The sequence below is a fragment of the Capricornis sumatraensis genome, chromosome 4, assembly GCF_032405125.1.
Source record: "Capricornis sumatraensis isolate serow.1 chromosome 4, serow.2, whole genome shotgun sequence".
Classification (NCBI taxonomy): domain Eukaryota; kingdom Metazoa; phylum Chordata; class Mammalia; order Artiodactyla; family Bovidae; genus Capricornis; species Capricornis sumatraensis.
This window is the reverse complement of record NC_091072.1, coordinates 46,362,266-46,387,046: the sequence shown is the minus strand read 5'-3', so window position 1 is coordinate 46,387,046 and position 24,781 is coordinate 46,362,266. Positions and strand designations below refer to the sequence as shown.

Genomic DNA, 24,781 nt, shown 5'->3' with positions numbered 1-24,781 from the left:
GGAGGATTCCACATGCCGCAGAGCAGCTGAGTCCTGTGCCACATCTACCGAGTTCACACTCTGAAGCCCAAGAGCTGCAACTACTGAAGCCTGTCCAGCTAGAGCCTGTACTCAGCGACCAGACAAGCCACCACAGTGAGAAGCCCGCACACCGCAACAAAGAAGAGCCCCCACTCTGCACAGCTAGACAGAGCCCACACGCAGCACTGAAGACCCAGTGTGACAAAAATAGATAAATTTTAAAAATAGTAACTACAGAAACTTTACAACAAACAACAACAAAGACCTTTTGGTAATTTTTTCTAAAGTCCTAAGGAATATTTTTGGGAAAAAGTATAACAGGAAAAAAAATGCTTTTAAACGAATGCATTATATACTTGTATTTGTAAAAAGCACAGTATAGCTGAAAGATCTGATTATGAAAGTATCTATGCTATAGAATGATCCAGATAGATGACTTAAGATAATTTACTAACCTTTTCTGAACTTCAATTTCATTATCTGCTAAAAATGAGAAAATTACACTAAACTTTGCCTCAATTCAAATTACGTAACAGGCATTTAAAACATCTAAATTTTTCTTTCAATTTCATGGAAACTGAAAACAGGACACAGGAAAGAGTGACAAGATCAGTCATCACTGCTACTGCTTGATAAAGGGAAGAAAGGACGGCATACGGAAGGAAAGGGCTTAAAACACTGGGTTCGTTTTTCTCTAAGATCCCTTTCACTCGCAATGTTTCTAAGCAGGAAGGAACAGTACATTATCATTTTCCCTACTGAAACAGAAAATAGTAGGAGGCTTCAGGCGGAAACTTCAGATAACCCCATTCCTCAAGACCTCCAAACTTTTGCCTTAATCAGAGGAAGGACGTGGTTTCCTCTGGTCTAATTTATTTTTCAGGAAAATAAAGATTTTTTTCAATCAAATAAAGATCTCAGCATTTGTCTTTATGTCTACAAAAGCTGCCAAATCAATCTGTTATGCTGGGATTCCTAACTATGATTTAGAGAAATTTTTCTTTCATGGGATGATAGTGATGATCATGGTGGTCAAAAGCATCCCTCAAATCTTTATTTATAAAGCTACAGGTACACAAAACCAAATGCAAGAATTTTACAAGTTTCACTACTAACAAAAACTATCCTAAAATTATATACAGGCCATGCAAGAAACAGTAAGCATTAAAACTGGGTACTGCTCTTATTAACTATATGACTTTGGACAAGCCATTTATGCTCTCAATGCTTCAGTTTTCTTATCTGTAAAATGGAAGTTATGAATGGAACTTGTCAAGTAAACATGTATAGCAGTAACTATGCACACCTTCAGTAACGTATACCAACCTGGCCTTCATCATAAGAGCCAGACAATCTGGTAACTATTTGGTAAAGGTTAATTCTTTTAATGTAAAATTCTATCAAGTATCTCTTCTTCAGAGAATAAATATTCCCAGATGAAGTTATTCAGTTCTTAAATACTGATAAAGATTTACTATCTGGAATCATTTATTTGAATAAAAAATAAAATATATGTATATTTAAAGAAGGTCTTGAAGGATATAAGCCAAAGCCTCTTAACCATTGCTGTTTTCTTTGAATGACAGAAAGAAAGATTTTTATTTCATTCTCTTAGGCTCATCTATAGTTTCTAATTTTTCTACAATAAACAAGGTATTTCTGTAAGGAGGAATATGATTATTTTTTAATGAAATTAACAAGCAAATAAAGTTAAATATTTCTTTAATTCATGTTTTGGAACTCGAAATATATTAGTACTTATACTGGCTGCACTCATATTCCTATTGGAAGAGACAACCAAGAATATTAAACACACATTTTAATATATTTTCCATTCTGATTTCTCTTTTTTTAAACTACAATTGACTTACAGTATTATATTAGTTTCAGATATGTAACATAGTGATAATATTTTTATATATTATACTCCATTTAAAGTTACTACAGAATAACAGCTACATTTCTTTGTACTGTACAATATATCCCTTTGCGTAACTATCTTATACTTAGTAGTGTGTATCTCTTAATATTCTACCCCTATCTTGGCCCATCCCTCTTCCCTCTTCCCACTGATAACCACGAGTTTGTTTTCTACATCTATTATTCTGTTTCTGTCTTCTCATATATATTTGGTTCACTGTATTTTTAAATATTTCATATATAACTGATAATAGATTATTCATCTTTCATCTTTCTCTTATTTCACCATACATAATACTCTCTAGGTCCAGCCACACTGTTACAAATGAGAGAATTTCATTTTTTTTTTTATGGCTGAGTAAGGTCAGTTTTCATTCCAATCCCAAAGAAAGGCAATGCCAAAGAATGCTCAAACTACCACACAATTGCACTCATCTCACACGCTAGTAAACTAATGCTCAAAATTCTCCAAGCCAGGCTTCAGCAATACGTGAACCATGAACTTCCAGATGTTCAAGCTGGTTTTAGAAAAGGCAGAGGATCCAGAGATTAGATTGCCAACATCTGCTGAATCATCAAAAAAGCAAGAGAGTTCCAGAAAAACATCTATTTCTGCTTTATTGACCATGCCAAAGCCTTTGACTGTGTGGATCACAATAAACTGGAAAATTCTTCAAGAGATGGGAATACCAAACCACCTGACCTGCTCTTGAGAAACCTATATGCAGGTCAGGAAGCAACAGTAAGAACTGGACATGGAACAACAGACTGGTTCCAAATACGGAAAGGAGTACGTCAAGGCTGTATATTGTCACCCTGCTTATTTAACTTATATGCAGAATACATCATGAGAAATGCTGGGCTGGAAGAAGCACAGGCTGAAATCAAGATTGCTGGGAGAAATATCAATAACCTCAGATAGGCAGATTTCACCCCCCTTATGGCAGAAAGTGAAGAGGAACTAAAGAGCCTCGTGATGAAAGTGAAAGAGAGTGAAAAAGTTGGCTTAAAGCTCAACATTCAGAAAACAAAGATCATGGCATCTGGTCCCATCACTTCATGGCAAATAGATGGGGAAACAGTGGAAACAGTGGCTGACTTTATCTTTTTGGGCTCCAAAATCACTGCAGATGGTGACTGCAGCCATGAAATTAAAAGACACTTACTCCTTGGAAGGAAAGTTATGACCAACCTAGATGGCATATTGAAAAGCAGAGACATTACTTTGCCAACAAAGGTCTGTCTAGTCAAGGCTATGGTTTTTCCAGTGGTCATGTATGGATGTGAGAGTTGGACTGTGAAGAAAGCTGAGCGCTGAAGAATTGATGCATTTGAACTGTGGTGTTGGAGAAGACTCTTGAGAGTCCCTTGGACTGCAAGGAGATCCATCCAGTCCATTCTAAAGGAGATCAGTCTTGGGTGTTCATTGGAAGGACTGATGCTGAAGCTGAAACTCCCATACTTTGGCCACCTCATGCGAAGAGTTGACTCATTCGAAAAGACTGATGCTGGGAGGGATTGGGGGCAGGAGGAAAAGGGGACGACAGAGGATGAAATGGCTGGATGGCATCACCAACTCGATGTACATGAGTTTGAGTGAACTCCTGGAGATGGTGATGGACAGGGAGGCCTGGCATGCTGCAGTTCATGGGGTTACAAAGAGTCGGACACAACTGAGCGACTGAACTGTAGTACTCTTTTTACTATTCTGAAGGCCCTCCATACTGTTTTTTATAGTGGCTGCACCAACTTACATTTCCCATCAAGAGTGTACAAGGATTCCTTTTTAATCATATCACCAACATTAGTTATCTGTCGTCTTTTTAAATGATAGCCTTCTGTCAGGTATGAGGTAGTATCTGTGGTTTTGATTTGCATTTCTCTACTGGTTAGCACTGTTGAGCATCTTCTCATGTGGCTGTTGGCCATCTGGATGTCTTCGTTGGAAAGTATCTATTCAGGTCTTCTGTCCATTTTTTAATTGATTTTTTGAGCCATTTATGTATTTTGGGGTGCTAACCACTTAAAGGTCCTATCATTTACAAATATTTTCTCCCATCCAGCAAGCAGGCTGTCTTTCATTTTGTCAATGGTTTCTTTTGCCATGAAATAGCTTTTAAGTTTTCATTAGTTCCATTTGGTTACTTTTGCTTTAGTTTCCTTTGCCTTAGGAGACAAATCCAAAAAAAACAATGCTATGATTTACATCAAAGAGTACTCTGCCTATGTTCTCTTCTAGGAATTTTATGGTTTCACACCTCACATTTAGGTATTTAATCCATTTTTAGTTTACACTTTTATATTCGGTGTGAGGAAATGTTCTAATCTGTTTTATACACAGCTCTTCAGTTTTCCCAGCATCATTTAGTGAAGAGGCTATTTTTTCTGCATTATATATTCTTTCCTCCTTTGTTGTAGATTAAATAACCGTAAGTATGTGAGTTTGCCTCTGGACTCTCTATTCTGTCCCATTGGGACCTATGTATGTTTTTGTTTCAGTACCATGCTGTTTCCGTAACTGTAGCTTTGTAGTATAGTCTGAAGTCAAGAAAGCATAATACCTCCAGCTTTTTCTTTGTCTCAAGATTACTTTTGCATTTTGGCGGTCTTCTGCAGTTACATGATTAATTTTAGGATTATCTGTTCTAGTTTTGTGGAAAATGTCATACATTTTTCAACCCCCCCCCGCCTTTCTGGGATTCCCATAATGCAAATGTTAGTATAGTTCCTGTTGTCCCAGTGGTCCCTTACACTGTTCATTGTTTTTTCTTTTTGCTGTTCTGGTTAGATGGTTTCCAGTATTCTATCTTCCAGACCATTTATGTGCTCTGTAGCATACAGTCTACTATTAATTCCTTAGAGTGTGTTTTCCATTTCAGTCTGTATTTTTCAGTTCTTTTTTTCTATTTTCTGTGCTATTACTCATAAAAACGCTTTGACTTCTTTATCTGGTAAACTGCTTATTTCTGTTTCACTAGCTGTTTTTTCAGGGGTTTTCTCCTATTCTTTCAATTGAAACAAATTCCTCTGTCTTCTTGTTTTGTTTAACTTTTACCTAATTTCATAGAGGAACAGCTTATGGGTGTCATTATGTGGGGAAATCCCTATACAGTCAGCATGTGCCTATGGCTTTGGAGGGAAAGCTGGATTCATCCTGAACACAGCTCACGTTTTCCCTGAGAGCATGATGGTAGCTATCACCTTAGTAGGAGGTGTGGCTCAAGATGGAGGGGCTAGGGCCAGAGCCAGGTATGAGCTGGCTGTCTGACCCTCTGCTGTCATCTCCCTTTCAGGGACAGGGTCAGGACTCAAATTCCTGGAGTATCTCCTCATGTGTCCCAGGGGTCAGTCTGAGCGGGTCCTCTTCCCTCTAAGTGTGTACCCTATACACCTCTCCCAGTGGGAACAGTGCTAGAACACGAGGGGCTAGTGTGGGCACTCCAAGTGTTGGGGCATGGGCTATGGGTCCTGCAAAGGTTACTGATCCAGACTGCTTCTCATATTCTGCCTGTAATGGGTGCCCCCACCCTGCTCATATGCTGCTTCAGGCCTGAGTTGCTTCTATATCTCACAGCCTGTCTCCCAAGCAGGGCTATAGTGTCTGTTTAGCTCAGGCCAGGACATTCAAGGGTGGTTATGCGAAGCCCACCAGCTACTCCCGCAGCTTTTGATCCACCCTCTCCACTCTGTCTCAGGTAAATATGTGCACTCTCCTCAAGAGCAGAGTTCAGGCTTCCTACAGGCCTCCTGTTAGGCCCACTCACCCTCCAACCAGCCAAGGGGGCTCATTTCACGTGCTGGACCCCATGACTGTGGTACCCAGTATGTGGCTCAACCCACTCATTCCCCAAGGAGGACCTCTACCCATGTAATTTCCCGAGTCCTCTCCCAGCAACACAAGTCCCAACCTCGTCACCTGTCTTCCTTTCCTAATCAATATCATGTATATCTTTCTCTCAGCTTTGACTGTGCAGGGGTCTCTTCACCAGTCTCCAGTTACTTTTCAGTGAAAATTGTTCCACGTGTAGATTTTTGATGTGTTTGGGGGAAAGGTAAGTTTTGCATCCTCTACTCCATCTTGTCTCTCTGAGACACAGCTTTATGACCTTATTATCTGGCCCAAATTCACAACGTTAGTTTCCTCAGAGGGCTAGAGAGCCAGAAAGAGGCTTGCCGCCAGAAAGAGCACGTAAATCATACTCCGAAGGCTGTCCTAGGAGGTTTGAGGTATTTCCATGGCAAGAGTCTTTGCCACAAGCCTCTGATTTTTTATTTGGGCCCTAACTCTTACTATATACCTTCATTTCCTAAATCTCATCAAAACTTCCATGCAACTCTTCCAAACATTTCCAAAATTAAGAAAAAATTACCGATAAGACTTCTATAATCTCTTAACCTCGAATTTCTTTTCTCTTGTTCCTCGCTGACAGATTTCCACTGCAGTTTCATTCTGAAGTATTCATCACTATAAAAAACAATTTTACACCAAAAAAAAAGTTACTTGAACACCTAAAAAAAAATTTTAATGTATTAAAGCATTTATGATGCTGCTGCTGCTGCTGCTAAGTTGCTTCAGTCGTGTCCGACTCTGTGCGACCCCATAGACGGCAGTCCACCAGGCTCCCCCGTCCCTGGGATTCTCCAGGCAAGAACACTGGAGTGGGTTGCCATTTCCTTCTCCAATGCATGAAAGTGAAAAGTGAAAGTGAAGTCACTCAGTCGTGTCCGACTCCTAGTGACCCCATGGACTGCAGCCTACCAGGCTCCTCCGTCCATGGGATTTGCCAGGCAAGAGTACTGGAGTGGGTTGCCATGCTAGTGAGATATAAATTTACAAATGACAGTGAAATGTTTAAAGTTATGATAAATTAGTAAAAACAAAGGAAAAATAAAATAACCTTAGGTCATAAGCTCTGTTTAAACTAAGTGAATAATTTACATGAGATTTTAAGGAAACATTATTTAAATCCTTAAATCAGACCTAAACTTATTCCTGTCATTAAATACTTTATAACCACTACAGTTTCTGAATAATGACAAATATTCAGTTGGCCAAAAAGTTTGTTTGGCCAACCAAATATGACTTTTTGGCCAACCCAATATAAACCTAAGGGAAAAAAAAATTTCTTTTTTCTTTAATGTAACATAAGAGTGCCATTTTCCAACCAGTTTACTGCAGAAATCTGTTGATGTGAAAATGTCTAAGAAGTTCTGGCAAACATATTGAGATGAGAAAGGACTGTGAATTTGAATATATACATGACTGAAAATGAGCTTTAAATTAAAGGTTAGACTGACAAACTGGGAATAAGTAAAACTGGACAGTTGGTCTGTGTTTCTTTTTAAGTCTAACTAATTGCTTAAAAACAGAAACACACTTCCCCAAAAAAAGAATCAAAGACCAGTTTATAAGAGCACCAGGAAAATAATTTAAAGGTAATTAACCTAAATAGCAAATACTCTTATGAACCATTTTTATAATTTCATAATAAACTATAAAAATGAATCAAGATAAATTAAGATATATTTAAAAATCTGTAAGTATTTTTTAAATGTAGATAACAAAGGAATTAGAATTTTTTTAACCATCTTTCAATATATTCACCAATGTAATTGCAATAAAATCTCTTTGATAAGCATTTCTGGTTTGAAATTAACTACTGTACTCATAACAGAGAAGGCAATGGCAACCCACTCCAGTACTCTTGCCTGGAAAATTCCATGGATGGGGGAGCCTGGTGGGCTACAGTCCATGGGGTCCCTAAGAGTCACACACGACTCTTGAGACTTCACTTTCACTTTCATGCACTGGAGAAGGAAATGGCAACCCATTCCAATGTTCTTGCCTGGAGAATCCCAGGGACGGGGAAGCCTGATGGGCTGCTGTCTATGGGGTTGCCCAGATTGGACAGGACTGAAGTGACTTAGCAGCAGCAGCAGCACTGCACTCATAATGTTTAAATTAAAAAAATGAAAATAAGAACATACTCCCATATCCCAGTATATTACACTTTATATGGTTAAGTTACTTGGGTTTCTTTAGTAAGCATACAAAAGACCATTACTTACGTCTTTTGTTTTTGTAACTGAGTTCTTTCCTCTTTGGTACTGTCCCAAGGAAAATAACCCAGAAGAAATTTCCATGCTTGTTTTCTCAATGCATGACTAAGTCCCTGAAGAAAATATGCATATTAAACACACTTGTAAAAAATGAATGCAATACCTTATCTTACAAAACTTTAATATAAACAGAAAAACTAATGATTAAGAGATAGTTTTATTCAGGCATATCTCATTTTACTGCACTTTGTTTCACTGCATTTCTCAAATATTGCATTTTTAAATTCAATTAAACATCTGTGACAAGCCTGTGTCAAACAAATCTATCTTTGCAATAATTTTTTAACAGCGTTTGTCATTTCATGTCCTGAGTTGCAATTTGGTAGTTCTTGCAATATTTCAAGCTGTTTCATTATTATTTGTTATGGTGATTTGTGATCAGTGATCTCTGATGTTACTGTTATTAAATCTTTTTGTTTTGTATTTTTTAATTAAAATATGTACATTTTTCCTTAGACATGACACTGCTGAACAATTAATCAACAAATACAGTACACAGCACAAGTGTAATTTTTATATGCATTGAGAAATCAAAAAATTTGAGTGACCTGCTTATCTACAATATTCACTTTACTGCAGCAGTCTAGAACCAAACCCACAATATCTCCAAGGTACGTATATATATGAAAATAGCTCAATTCAGTGAATACTACCTTGTTTTTGACTTTGAGATTCTGAAGATGTAAGCAGCTGCCAGAAAACATAAACAATGAAGAGTATACAGAAGACTATATAGCTGACAGCGGAACTGATTAGACTTCCTAAACCCAAACCTTACTGGAAAAGGCAGCCACCACAGAGAAACACACCACCTCCTTCATATCACCACAGAGCTTCCAAGTAAGAAAGAGTGCCTTTCCACAGGCTTAACAGTACATCCCTCCAACCCAGCCCCCAAGGACATCACAAGCACCTCACTCTGTCCTATACGGATTTGAAGATATCATTCATCAAAATGGAGTTCATCTCTCCAACATTTCAAAGAAAAAAGAAAACTCAAATACCAACAATTTAAAATACTAAAGTAATTACCCCTCTAAATATCATCTGCTTCATATTATCTACATTTAAAATTCTTCCTTCAGAATCAACATTCTTAGTCCATTCTTCCAATGATACTGGCTCTCTCCTTTGAACAACAGGTCTTTCACCCAAATCAATCTAAAATAAGATAAGCAAAAAGTACACCTTTAACAAGTGAAATGAAATCAAAGTATATAGCAACTAAAACTAAAGTACTATTACTCACACATAAGTTCTAACATTTCTAATATTTTCCCTTGGTTTCCAATCTTTAGTTTAGAAATTGCTATAACACTACATACATTTTTCCCTCCTACTAAACACACAAATAACTGAGTGATAAATTCAGAAACAGGAAAACATTTGCTACTTTGGGTTTCAATTACCTAAGTATAGAACATTCAACATATAAATTCTAAAACAAACCCTTCAAACTAAATGGTATGCTATATTATTTAAAAAAGAGAGTACTATTCCATTCATATTCTAAAATTAAAGTTTCTTCCAAACTAAAATTGGTAGCTCTCAGAATTGATTCATGATTCATTAGCTTCACGTTGCATTTTATAACAGTTTTTTATTCAATTAATGTTGGTAATTTTTAAATGCCATTTGTAAGATAAGTTCTTTAAGAGTGTGGGTGTGTTAGTTGCTCAGTTGTATCCAAGACTTTGCAACCCCATAGATTGTAGCCCAGCAGGCTCCTCTGTCCATGAGATTCTCCACACAAGAGTACTGGAGTGGGTTGCCATTTCCTTCTTTATTAAGTACTATAATTTCGATATTTCATAATGTTCTGTGTGGAGCCTAGAATTGTAACAAATTCAGAAGTCTTGTTGAGCAAACGTAAAGATCTGACATAACTCAAAGCCAAAATTCATCTTACTTAAAACAAAAATATTCACATAAGAATGAAAGCCCAAGAGTAGTGTCCTGATTAGCTGCCTGTGTAGAGTACCTGGGAAACAAAACTCTGGAACAGAACTATGGGCAACATGCAAGGCTTACTATTTACTCACTCCTATGCACTCAGTGGACTTCCCTGGTGGCTCAAATGGTACAGCGTCTGCCTACAACACAGGAGACCTGGGTTCAATCCCTACGTTGGGAAGATCTCCTGGAGAAGGAAATGGCAACCCACTCCAGTATTCTTGCTTGGAAAATCCCATGGATGATGGAGCCGGTAGGCTACAGTCCATGGGGTCACAGAGAGTCAGACACAACTGAGCGACTTCACTATGCACTCAATGAAAAGAATGACCTATTCATTATTATCAAAAAGTAATCAAAGAAAAGAGATCCAACACTGATGAATAGAAAACGAAAGCAGTATAGCTGGTGAAGAAACAACCAAGAATCTGGTGGCAGGATAAGCCTGAATTTTTATCTGTTAGCAAAAAGTTATAAGAAAGGACTGTGAGAGAGAAGCCAGGTATGACCAAAACTGAGTTTCTACTGATCATTCAATTTCTATATTTCTATAGAAATGCATTTCTGTACCGTTAAAAAGCATTTCTCCTGCTAAAATACGAGAGCTATATTAACATAAACTCCACTAACCTTTGTGATGACTTCAAATCCTGGTTCTTCTTGTTGATTTATCTTTAAACCTGGAATAGCATCACTAAGAAAATCTGCCATCTCTGAAGGTGGTCGCTGATGTACGGAAGGATCACTGCCTCTTAAACTATCAAAAATGTAGTTTGTGACTTTGGAAAATCCTACCATAGTTGCTGTATAAGGATCCTTTTTAATTTTCTATGTAGTAAGAAGAAAAATATTGGCACAATTAATTCAAATAAACAATAAAAATACCTCATGATAAGATTAGCATAAGGGCAAAGTTTTTTAAAAGAGGGAGGGAAATCAGAACTAAAACAGTATTCTAAGATTATTTTAAAATTTTATTTCTTTCTGGGAAGAAAAATTTAAATTTTCTAAGCCAATTTTTTCATTTGGTTAAAGTAGTGTATTAAATGACAAGCTAACGCTACTGATTGAATTGCAGATAAACAAATGATTTGCAGGCTTCATTCAATCTGCATACACCAGAAATATATGCAGTGCTTACTTTCCACTGATGAATGGCCCACAACAGCTTTCTTCTGTCTATCAGTCCTGCCTTCACAAAAAAAAAAATACTTCTTAAAGTGCGCACTACCACACTAATGTAATACAAAATATCTGACAGCTAAGTTTAAACACTCACAATATTTAAATATTAGCTGACATAATTTATATACGGGTAACTCATGCCAGTAACAGTAATTTGTTCTGGACAGTGCTGTCCTAGAAAACAGTAAAAAAAACCGTTTTTCTACTGCTAAAGTTATTTCTAAATCCCAAACTGCTGCTTATTCATAGTTAGCAAAAACAGCTACTTCTTAAAGGTCTATCTTCAAAATGATTATTTTTCATAATAAGAAAAACTGTTCCCTCAGTTTTTATTTTAATCAGCATTCAAGAGCTCTCCTGTCCTCCTTCCTAAAAAATCCCCACTTTATCGTCAGAACCAAGAAAAGAACATCTAGGACAAAGTAAGCACTTAAACATTTGCTGAATGAATGAGTGAATAAACAAATGAGTCAACAAACATGCCATTAAGTTTACATAGAAATCTGAGTGAAAAATTATCTTTAGTTCTGCCTGTGCTTTTTAGCCAAATTCAATGATATACTCAAATACTTGAAGAGGAATTAGACTAATCTGACCTCAAATGAACCTACTTAAATGGAAAATAAACACTCAAACCAGATGATACATACTATCTCTATAGTATGATACATACTATCTCTATAGTATGATACATACTATCTCTATAGTATGATACATACTATCTCTATAGTATGATACATACTATTTCTATAAAATTACAGAGAATAGTTCCATAAAGTTTACACACAGACAGACATGTGCCTCATTCTGTATAATCTTTAAGAAAGTAAGAGGTATCATGTATATAAAATAACGGGGTCAAACTAACAGATTAATACAAAATAGACAGAGGATGAGATGGCTGGATGCCATCACCGACTCGGTAGATATGAGTTTGGGTAAACTCCGGGAGTTGGTGATGGACAGGGAGGTCTGGCATGCTACGATTCATGGGGTCGCAAAGAGTCGGACACGTCTGAGCAAGTGAACTGAACTGAGACTTAAGAAACATACCTGTATTATACCATATGCTGGTTCATCAAGAAGATTTTCAAAAGACTGTGAAAGACTCTTATTCTGACAATTCACAAGAAGTATTCTTTTGTCCTGTGGAGATCTGTAATAAAAAAATAAAGAGCTTTGTAGAAAACAGTAGCACACTGTATCAGTGATACCTGAATAATTACTAATGCAAAGTTATTTTTCCTTAACAACAACAACAAAACCTTAAATGTCCAATTCCAGGACAGTTTCCCATCAATACAATATTAGCAAATATTTAGTAACTATCTTGAAACTACTAAATTAACAATTAAAAAAGGATGAAGTATATTTCTATTTTATTTTATTCCAAGAGAACTAAATTATAATAAACCCAAACCCAAACTCTTGTATAGAATATAGTAGAAAATCCTTACAAATATATCTTCCCTTATTATAAGAATATATTTTCTCTTATAAAGAAAGTTGACTTCAGGATTCATTGGTATATGTAATATGTACACTATAGGAAAGGAAACGTCATATTTTGAAATGGACACTTCACAGCTTGGGAGTATTTCAATATAAGATGTTAAAAATACAAGATACAAAAGATTATCTGTTAAAGATCATTAATTATGCAAATCATTATAACACACATGGATTAATGTACAGTTCACATAACAGTATATTTTTAGTTCTTGCTCATTAACCTCTGGACATAAGTTTTTCTTCACATTTCCTAGTAACTACAGAATAAACAAAATGCTTTCCAAAAAGAGACCTAATGTGAAGTAAACAAATGAATTAGCCAGTCTTTTTTCTATTCAAAAGTTTCATAAGTTAGTAAGCCAGCTGTAATAAATCCACAACTTTTGTGTTTAAAACCAAAAATTAAATGCATTGTTTTGCTGCTATCTACTTCTAGTTTATTATAAAAACTTGAGATAAGAACTTCAGTATCAGTTATCTCTTCTCAATTCTTACATAAGAGGATGCAACAGCAATGATGGGGGGACATGAAATCCAAAACAGATTTTATTCTTAGTCAGAACTCACTCCTCAGAGACAATAACAGCTTAATAAGCCCCTTGGCTTTTTAAAAGAGTTAAGGTTGAGTTATTGGAAGTAGGGAAAAAATCACTTTTAAATGTTCGATTGTCATTAATCACTTTTCTGAATATCTCCTGAGGGGTGGTTTATGCTTAACATGAAGACCTACGGATTCTCACAAGGCATTTCTAAGTGATAGGTCAACTTGTAAATGTAGCATCAGAAAAAGAAAATAATTAATACAGGGACGTATTTTTTCCTAACACAGTGGTGCTGGCGCTATGGTTATTTGTCTCTAAAAATAGTTTAAATCAACTTTTTTCTTTAACTACAAATAAGCGATCATGAAAGTCAAAACACTGGCTTATGCATGTTGAAGGGGAATACATACGCAACCTTCAGTTATCTGTGCCCAGCCAACTATTTGGCTCCAGATATAAAACTATGGTCACAAGACCCGAGATGCGAAGAAGAAACAACTGCTCAACCAACAACCAACCACAGATACTTTTATAAAAGGAAGAATTTATTTTATTTTTTTAATAACTAATGCTCTGTGGTGAGGGGCTAGAGGAAGTCACATTATACTTGTTTGCCCCTAAAGAAATCAACAAAGCATTTTTTTCAAGCACATCAGTAAGAGGACAGGTGATATGCTGTTGAGCAACTGCAGAGCTCACCAGAAGGAGGCCTGGCATTCCAAAATACTGTCACATTTCCACCTGCCAGATTACCATATTGATTGAATCTGGGGGGGTTAATTATTATATTTACAAATTCTGGGGTATTATAGATTCTTGGAAGTTGCTCACTCATAACGTTATTCAAGACTTTCAAAACCTCACTGCAGCAGTAAGATAGAACTTTTAATGATGCTAACATCAGCAATTCTATAAGATCCTACTAAAGGGCTTAAAGAAAACCACTGTAACATCATAACTATAGATGTATAATTACTGAAGATTCAGAAGTATTTTGGACTGAGCCTCTCTCAAAGACTTCAGAATTCAGAAATTACAACAGCTGAAGAATGTTTGCACACTGAGAGGAAACAGTAACTATTTTATATTGCTACTGAGATCAATATGGAAAGCTAAATAAATAATAATATTGCAAAAGATACAAAGCAGAAAAGGTTAATAAAAAGGTACAGAATATTCACAGCAAAACAGTATAGTTTAATCCTATTTGTATAATTTATATATAGGCTTCTCTGAGGGCTCAGTGGTAAAGAATATGCCTGCTTATGCAGAAGACGCAGTTCAATCCTTGGCTGAGGAAGATCCCCTGGAGGAGGAAACGGCAACCCACTCCAGTATTCTTCCCTGAGAAATCCCATGGACAGAGGAGACTGGTGGGCTACAGTTCATGGAGTCACAAAAGAGTCAGACACAACAGCAACTAAACAAATGTGTACATACACACACACACACACACATAAATGTATCTCACAAAGAGAATATATAAGGGTCAAGAACCTAACCTCGTAAATGGCTGGTGTTACGATACAACCAATTTGGCTTTTTAAGGAAATATTTCACTGCTTGGATATTTACGTATTAATTTTTAAATGGCCCAATATATAAAATAATTTTAACAGAACCAATAACCTTCACTGACATCCTAGCAACCAACTTGGTTCCAAAAAAATAACAAAAATGTTTCTGTGGCTCATTCTTTGATCCCACTAAATACGATGCTTTAAATGCTGATAAGCCAAACAGTAAAAAACGTCAACGAATAAGACAATTTGTTTATCCCAGTATTTAAGAAAACTAGTTGAGAAGCTAGTTAAGTCTCAAGAAGCTGGCCTATTTTGTGCTGACTGATCCACTTGATAAAACTGAAAGAAGGAAATGTGCATAGCTGCCCCAGCCTTTATCTCACTAGCAAATTTGCAATTTCCTTTCACCTGTATGGTTAAGGCCGTTAATTCATTACAGGGAGTATTAGGAAGACATCACGGCCAAAGATATAAGCCACATTCCTTAATTGAGGTTAATCAGAGAAAAGATAACGTAGTCTGATTCTACCTCTCCTGATGTTTTAAACTCAGAAGACAAGAAGGATGACCTGGGAACACAGCGGCCAGGATCTCAGTAAAGCTGCTGAAACCAAGCTTTTCCTGACCTACTCTCCTTCTTCTGGTCTCTAGAACAACTTGTGACCACAGGAACATGACTCTGAAAACACCATTTTGCTTAGGATAACTGCTCCAGAGACAGGAAATGAAACCTAATAAAGCAAAAAATGGGGGATAGTTGGGAATTTTCATTTCTTTGGACTTAGTTGGAAATTCCATTTATTTGGATCCTAAGTTATGAACATAAAAAACAAGAACCTTTAGTATCTCCCTAAGAATCTGACAATAGGAGATAGCTTATACAAATTTGTGACTTATTTTTATACTGGTGACTGTTTTTTTTTTAAATTTTTTCAGCACAGACGGGACAAACCCATCCCCTTCGGGGCCGCATCCTGGGGACTGTGCCGCGCCTCCGGCGCCGCCGCCCTATACTGGTGACTGTTTACCTGGAATTTCTAATGTCCTACCACCTAGACTCGGCATACAATCTCTGGTAACCTACATGACACAATGTAATTGGGCACAATTTATGACAGGAAAGAGATCAGGGGGTGCTTATTTTCTGCCTGGGGTACAGAGGGCCCTTGGGGATAAAATTTTTGATGTACATATCAGGCTATTCAGGGGCAAAGAATAAACTGGCCGCCAGTCACAGGAGAATACACAATAGAGAAGTGGCTGGTATTAGGGATGTAGCTTTTAAAGGACTCGCTTTACACTGCTAGCTCCTCCCCTAGAAACAGTCACATCCCTGGTTGACCACAAATGTGATAAACCCTGGTGGGAAGAGAGAAAACAAAGCATAGGGAGTCAGACTCCTCTGCTAGGGTCTTCCCTTTGACCAGGTCATTAAAGGCTATAATTAATCACTTAAGCTCACATGCTGTCCCACTTTATTCTCTCCTTAGTTAATCTCATTCTCTCTCAGAGCTTTGATTACTAGTAACCCACACACACACACAAACTTACATATTATCCTATTATATGCTATATTTCATTGTGCTAAATTTCTAATTCATAGCACTTTTAACAGCTGAAACTTTACATTTATTTGTATAAGCAATGCTTGTCTTTCTTGCAAATAGTACAAACTCCATGAAGACAGAGACCATTATCTCTTTTGACTAAGTGCTCCTTTCCGCCACTTAGTATGATGTCTAGGACATGGTGGGTCCTCAGTAAAAAAAAAAAAAAAAAAAAGAAAACACCTCTTGAATGAAAAAAAGAGGGGAACACCATTCCCATGGCTTCTTGTTTCCAGGTGGATGCACACACATCCAAGACATATCTGACTGCTGAGGCCAGAAAAGAGGGAGGCACACGTGTGGCATAGCCCCTTCCAGGCTCTCTTTCCTTCTTGGATCCACCTGCCAAGGGAGAAGGTGGCTTCTAGCCTGCTCTCATTCATGTCATAAGTGGTCTGCCCTCACTAGGGAGAATTGTGATTGCCCAAAAGTGGTAGCTGGATGAATTCAACAATGATTTGGGCTGAATTATTATGAGGCTACATATCCAAACCTCACCAATAATGATATTTTTATCACCGTCTGTCTGATTCTTATATTTACTTCTCTCTTGTTTACAAATACAGAGAAGGAAACATAGTTTCACTTACCACCTTCATTAAAACATCAAGAACACATATTTAAGGTACATATTCTCTTTTAAGGAGAAAGCGATGGCACCCCACTCCAGTACTCTTGCCTGGAAAATCCCATGGACAGAAGAGCCTGGTAGGCTGTAGTCCATGGGGTCATGAAGAGTCGGACACTACTGAGCGACTTCCCTTTCACTTTTCACTTTCATGCATTGGAGAAGGAAATGGCAACCCACTCCAGTGTTCTTGCCTGGAGAATCCCAGGGACAGGGGAGCCTGGTGGGCTGCCGTCTATGGGGTCACACAGAGTCGGACACTACTGAAGTGACTTAGCAGCAGCATTCTCTTTTAAGCACCTAAGTGATTGTTGAGTCTATCCTTGAACTCATCCAGGACAGAAAACTCAATCTCTTGAGCTATTTTCTTCTAATTTCTATTTCTGGAGCTGTTCCCTTCTAATTTATCTATTTATCTTTGGAGTCCAATTTATTTAACAATGCTTTCAAAATTATTCGTAGAACTGGTAAGTACCATGCCATTTATTCATGCAACTAAGATTTACTGCACAAATACTACATGCCAGACACTCTGGCTAGGAACTCAGGAGAAAATGTAAACAAGATAGACATAATCCCTCCCTTTAAGGGCTTATATCTAGAGTAGAATATAACAGAAGTAATCAGACAAAATTATTTCATTCTGTTAAGGGCCACGAAGGAAGCAAACAAAGGAATGAGGAAGCAAAAAGGCATGGGAGTGGGAACCTACATTAAACAGGAGACTAAGATCCAAAAAAGCTCCTCTGAAGAATTGACATTAAACTGAGACCTCAGAGATAAGAAAGAGAGAAGAAGAATCTAAGCAAAAGAAACACATACATACAGGACTTAAGACAAAGAGTTTAAGGCATTTCAGGAACTGAGAGAAAACCATGTGACTAGAATATAGAAGAGAATAGCATGAAATGAGGTTTAAGAAATAAACAGAGCGAAGATAGGGCAGGTCACTGAGCATAGTAAGAAGCCTGGGTTTTATTTAATGGTACAGCATTAAACTCTTCTTCTTTAAGTTAAATCCCCACATACTTCTAGTGTTTTTCATATCATTTTGATCCCTCTCATTATACTAGTCATCTTTTCCATGTAGTAGAGTTAGTCTAATATATTTAAATGCAGTGTTTAAAACTAAGCCTAGTTCTCCAAAATACGATCTTACTAGGATAGGGAGGGACTACCACTTCACTGTAGGGAGTATGTATCAACCAATAGTCTCAGCCCACCTCACTCTTAACAGTTACATCCCAAGAGTGAGCAAAAGGAGCTTGCTATGATGCTAAAACGCCCAAAGAGCCAAGCCTTCTGCCCTAGTTATGACCATGCTCCTTCTGAAATCCACTTGACCTCATGCGTGGTAGCCTATTCACAGTTTCTCAGTTCCAAGATCCAAGACCACATTCCACCAACCAGATTTGACTTTCTCATGGTTACAGGTACTCATCAGCATGCCCAGTGCCAGCCAGAGGTGGTCAACATGCAAGGGCGAACTCCACGCCAAAAACAGTGTCTCTCAGCTTCTGGATCACTCCTAGCTTTATATAATCTGCATTTAGGCATGACGTTTCTCTATTCAAGTGAGGGCATTAATATAAATAAAGTTAATAATCATCCTTACAGCTTCCCAAACTAAAAATCTCAACTTCTCCCTTCTTTCACCTCCACATATCCAATCAATAGCAAACTCTAGCACTAAATATTCCTCCAACACGTCTCTCCTATTGCTCACCTAGTTCATGCCACCATTAACTCCTCCAGATGACAGGAACAACCTGCTAACATGACTGACAGCACCCTTCACTCAGCTCTCTGACCTCATCTTTCAATCTGGTGTCCTCCCCTCTCCCACTGTGCAGACCTGTGGTACTGACCTGCCCTGCTCCATGGGTACAGCATGCTGTATGCTCTTCCCTCTGCTCTAATTATCTCCTTCCCTTTCGTGCTAATGTTCACTCACTTGTCAGGTTTCAGCCTAAACACTACCTCCTCCACAAAGCCTTCCCTGATACCTACCCAACTCCCCATCTGAAGTACCGTCCTCCCTTCCTTGTACTTCCTCCATCTTAGTTCTTGAGTTTTACTGCTATTTACTGATCAGCCACCTTCTACAGACCATAAACTCACAGATATCCAGAACATGCCTGTTTTGTTCACTTCTAAATATCAAACAGCCAGCACAGTGCTCAGAACATAGTAGATATCAAAAATGTATTTGTGGAGAGTGAAAGCGAGAAAAACTATGTGCGCACAAACACACCTACATAAATAAATTTAAGACACAAGATTTTTGGAAAGTGAGAACACCCTAACTTCCACATTTAGAATAATTTTATAAAGGCCTTAAATTTGCCTGACTTAAATCTGTAACATTACAAACGAAACTATTAAAGAGAAACTACGTAAAAGGTAAAATTGGTAAAGATATAACCCATTAACTATTGATGTGTCATCATTCATTTAAATGTGTATTAAAACTACTGGACCATTTTTTTCTTTAAAGCATTAATAAGGTGATACACTGCAGACCCAAATTACTAAACTGGCAAAATGTTATTCATTCATCCAAAATAGTCAGCATTCCAGAAAGAACAAAGCTGCTTGTCCCCTAATATGCACATGGGTCATTGATATCCAACAACAAGTGAAAATAGTTTGCCTTGGGACCAACACAACAATCCAGTTTCAGTAAGCAGAAAATAATTTGATACTTACTCACATAATGCCACATATTTTTCAAGAGAGTCAATGAGTAGTTTGCTGTCTCCTTGATGAAAGTGCAGAGCAGGGAGAACGACGTCATCCTTTAGACAGAATACCAAATATGACCAGCCCATACCCTCTTTGTTTTGCTTGATTGATTTCAGGTCTGTCAAACTGAACAGGAATGACCATTTGCTTTTCCCATTTCTATGACTTGGAGCATCTTAAAAACAAGAAAGTGGGGCAAAATATTTTTGTTCACCTTTTTAAAAGGTACTGACAGCACTCTTCACAACTGCCTAACAGAAATCTGCTGAACCTAGGGAACGACTGCAGCATTCCTATTACCATGGCTTCCACCTGTATTAGAAATGGCAACAAACATTTTCTTTAAAGAACAGCCTTTACAATAGTTATCTTACTGCATACAAATTTGAAAAAAATGCTATCCTTATTTAAAATATCAGCTTTGCCCCAAAATGATAGTGGCTTTAGAAGCAGGTAGGCTGGATTCAAACTGCAACACCACCATCTTACTAACTGAATGATTTGGGGCAAATAATTGAATCTCTCTGAGCCTTAGTTTCTTCATCTGTATAATGGAGATAATTATACTTACCTCCGAGTGTTACTCTAAGAATTAAAAAGATAATACTTGTCAACTAACTACTATGGTGTCAAGCATACAGCAAATAATAAATATTCATCCTCCCCACTTCCCTCAAAAACAAATCAAATGATGCACTTCAACACTCCATTTAAAACAAAAACCAACCTTTATTTCTCACATCCTTTCGCAATTATTTTTAGCAGACTACACTGAGTGAAGGTAAAAGTATGCCAATATAAAAAGTAACACTGGAGTGAATACACAAACATCTGCAAAAACCCACAAAACAGTGGGAAATTGAAGATGAAAAGGTAATCAAGTTGTGAATGCTTCAAAAAGAATGAATACATTCAATATCACTGCTAAAATCAACCTTTTACTAAATTAAGACCTCAGTTCAAATCAAACTATAGCTATGTAAAATAAAGCATTTCCTAGTATTTGGGCTCTTTAGAGAGTCTTAAAATCCTAGGTTTGTGAATAATTATCATAATAACAAGCGATTTAAAGATTATCTATTTAAATAAAATGTAAAGAACAAAGGAAAAAATGCTATCCAATACTTATAATTAATTTCTTATCTAAAAATGTCATTTTAACATTTTAACTCAGATCTTAAGCAGGAAAGCTTCTGAAATCTTAAAAAACCCTTTCTTGAATGTAATTTCAAAGAAGTGTCATACTATCCTGTTATTGAAAATTGTCACTAATTCTGTCCCAACACTATGAATTCCACAAAGATAAACCACATAGATAATATCTGCTTACAGAACTTAAATTAATCAAAGGGTAGATCAGTCGGTACTGACCTGAATGTATGTCGCCTTCTTTTACAGTCAGGAACATTACAGCTCCGTCACCTCCATCAAGATCTCCTAAACTGACACAGAGGAATCTACACCTTACAGAAACCTCTACTTGCAGGGAATGCAGACACCATCACTCTTTCACGGACATGTGATCAAGTGATACCTTTAACAAGTATCAGTGAAAGAAAGTCCAGAAAGGCTAAAGTAACTTATCTATGCAGTGACCTGCTGACTTCCTGTTCAGATGGTGAACTCATATCCAAGGTTGATAACAGATTTAGTACTATGTGCCCACTTTACTACACATCATGTTTCACTGGAATTTATATTACAGTGCTCATAACATCACTACAGAAGAACAGCAAAGTGAGAATTCTAGAATTCCAACATGCGTCACCTACATATGAATGTATCTGGACTACCTATAAAGGATTCATACTACTACATTATCTACAAAGACAAAGATATTTTCAAAGCAAAACAACAGTGAGAAACTAGATACAATTTTTAAATTATTAAATTACACAAAAAGTATTTAATCCAAAGTAATGCAAGAATATCATATGAAGAATATTAAATAATATATGCAGACTATACGAACTATAAGAAGTTTGTGCACACTCCCAAAGTAAAAATTTTATACAGATTTTCTCTTGTTAATGGAAGAGAAACACATTACATACTAAATACAACAGAAAATGCCTCACACATTTTCTCACTTGAAGTTCTGATAAACGATGAAAGAAACAAGTCAATTCTAGAAGTCCCTTTACTAGAGTGTAAGTTTCCTGAAAACAAGAACTTAATTCTGTTCACAGCTATATGCCCAGTGCTTAGAAAAGTGACTAGCACATGGTAGGTATTCAAAGGTGTGTTAAAAAGAATAACAACTTAGTACCAAGTCAACAGAAAAGTAATGTGCAATCTGGTCTACCAACACAAGCTAGCCAGAACTAGAAATTGTAACAGAAGAAAACTAACAGAACCCAAGAGTTAACCCAAAATTTCCTTCTTTCTCCTTAGAGAAAGGTAAATAAAACTAATGAGTTCTGATGAACCTACCATGTTACCAAATACATGTAAAAAATACCTTCAACACACTGACATGGGAAAACTGGCTACAACAGCGGAAAAGTGAATAAAATATTAAGTTTCTGTTTGCCTTAAACAGAATTAACATGAAGGTCATGACATTTTACTTGAATAGCTTTCCAGAACATCATGGCAGTCTGTTGTTCTGGAAAGATGTATTTTCAAAATATCTGACCTAAAATATAAAAACAAAGACTTAGCAGTATATTTCCTAAGAAATATAAACTTTAAAAAAGTTTCCAATAGTCAATTTTTTTAAGGTTTGCCCCAACTTTTCCTCTGTAAATTACACAAAAAAAGTTTAAAAATATGAAGGTTATAATAATAAAATTAAAAATTTTATTTGAAAAACTGTTTCTCAAAAACGAACAAAAATTTAATGGCTTAATTTTTAATTCTGAAACATTAAGATTAGAAAATGTCTTAAGAAGCAGTTTTTATGAAACATGACTGGATGAGGCTAAGTTGAGGATAAGATGAGATGGAATGGGAAGAAATGGACTACATGTACTTCATTAACTCCTTGTTCTGTTAAATATGTACATGTGTTTGCACACTGGGCCATACTGTGCAATATATTTCTTACTGCTATCATAAAATTTTTTAAGTAGTGGAGAGAACAGAGAAAAAGAAAACGTGTCCTTAACTTTTAATACTTACTAAATAAAGGCTCTTTACAAGCCATCATACAGTGCCAAGATATACAAGCAGTATTTATGTCTGTTTCTTGCTAAGCTATGCAGTACGCTGTTACACAGACATTCTCAACTCTGAACACTAAAATCACCAGGAGAACTTCTGAAAAATACAGATACCTGGGCTCCATCTCCAGAGGATGATTTAATTTGCTAGATGAAACCCAAGCACTGGCACTTTTTTGATTTTTGGTTTTTTGCCATGCAGCACAGCAGCAGGATCCAGGACCTTAGTTCCCCAACCAGGGATCAAACCTGTGCCCTGCAGTGGGAGCACAGAGTCTTCCAACCACTGAACCACCAGGGAAGTGCCAACTGGTAGTTTTTTTAAAAGCTTAACTTCCCCATGTGATTTCAATGCACAGCCAAAGTTAAAAACATTAATCTAAAAAGATGTTTACTGTCAGATATTTTTCTCAAACATGTTAAGCTTCCTTTATGAAGTTCTGAAAATTCACTCATTTTGCCCATTTCTGTAACTTTTTCATTTTCAAGGATTTTGCAATAATATTAGGCAGCAAAAAATAGCAATTCACCTAAACCAATTCTGAAGGTCTGATCTAGAGAAGTTAAAGATCTCTCAAATGCTAAATATACTAAAATTCTGTGGTTTTCTTTTCATAACTAGGCTTTCTTGAGGTTTCAACCCACTCATTAGGACTATTGTATTTCTATATGAGAAAGCTAGCCCTAGCTCATAGGTTTCCCAGGTGGCGTTAGTGGTAAAGAACCCGCCTACCAATGCAGGAGATGTAAGTAAGAGAAGCGGGTTCAATCCCTAGGTTGGGAGGATCCCCTGGAGAATAAAATGGCAACCCCCTCTAGTATTCTTGTCTGAAGAATCCCATGGACAGAGGAGCCTGGCAGGCTACAGTCCATGGGGTCACGAGAGGAGGACCCACCTTAGTGACTAAACCACCATGCACATATGCATTTTCTTTTTTTGGCATTCCTATTCTACAGGGAAGGTTCTTATCAGAACAATGTAAAAATGTTATGACAGAAAAACCACAGGATTTTAGTATATTTAGCATGTGAGGGATTTTTAACTTCTCTAGATTAAACCTTCAGGGTTGGTTTATGTGAATTGCTATTTTTTGTTTGCCTAATAAATGCATGAGCTGATTGTTAAAAAAAAGCTGTGATTTACTATTTATTTCTTAATTGCTACTGTTCCCAAGAAATGATACAATACAAAGTATAACTACTGTATGTGAGAATGATTCCCCAGGCCATACAAGAAAATCGATTTTACTTATATTAACATAGCAATATATATATTAAACATAGCAATAATATTCTTGTAAACCTTGGCTAGCCTTTTTGACTATGGTAAAATGCCGATAAATCCTAAATTCAGACCAAAATCATTGAAAGATCAAATATCCTATTAGTTATAAAATACAAAGAAATCAAAACAAAAAAAATGTAACTTTAATTTAGAGTGTTTAGTATTTTTTAGAGACCTCCAGTAAGCTGGCCACATCACGGACAGTCTAGCGAGCTTGTATCTGGGATAGTATATGTATGTGTTCTACCGGACTGCTGGCTTGGCTCTTTCTTTTTATCTACATATAGACAGTCACCACACAGCAAAAATAAATTTATATATAAAGGAGAACAGTCACTGAACATATATATAAAGGGGAGATTGCAATGAGCTGTGATGATTCCAGTAAACACTGAAATTAGAACGATATGGTGTAGTGGTATCCTCCATCTCCCCCTGGTGCTTTACGATGAAATAACATGACTTTTTAAAAATTCTACAGGATTATGAAAAATGTACATGAGAGACAACCAAAGCCATTTTTAAAGTGTTTCTATTTTATGCCATTAATAACTTAAACAGAACAAGTACTTTATG

General features: G+C 36.8%; 1 protein-coding gene across 3 annotated transcripts in view; it reads right to left on the bottom strand.

Moving 5' to 3' along the window:
* Positions 1–24,781, bottom strand: part of TBC1D15 (TBC1 domain family member 15) — a 71,741-nt gene that overhangs the window by 23,797 nt on the left and 23,163 nt on the right. For 2 of the 3 annotated variants that reach the window (XM_068971982.1, XM_068971980.1), the window contains 6 exons: positions 19,721–19,931; positions 12,253–12,355; positions 10,645–10,842; positions 9,094–9,222; positions 8,011–8,114; positions 6,312–6,406 (listed from right to left, as the gene is read on the bottom strand). In XM_068971982.1, coding sequence (XP_068828083.1) covers positions 6,312–6,406; positions 8,011–8,114; positions 9,094–9,222; positions 10,645–10,842; positions 12,253–12,355; positions 19,721–19,931 — 840 coding nt within the window. Of the gene's footprint in view, positions 1–6,311; positions 6,407–8,010; positions 8,115–9,093; positions 9,223–10,644; positions 10,843–11,155; positions 11,207–12,252; positions 12,356–19,720; positions 19,932–24,781 lie in introns of all 3 variants that reach the window. The other variant, XM_068971981.1, reaches the window with a different exon arrangement.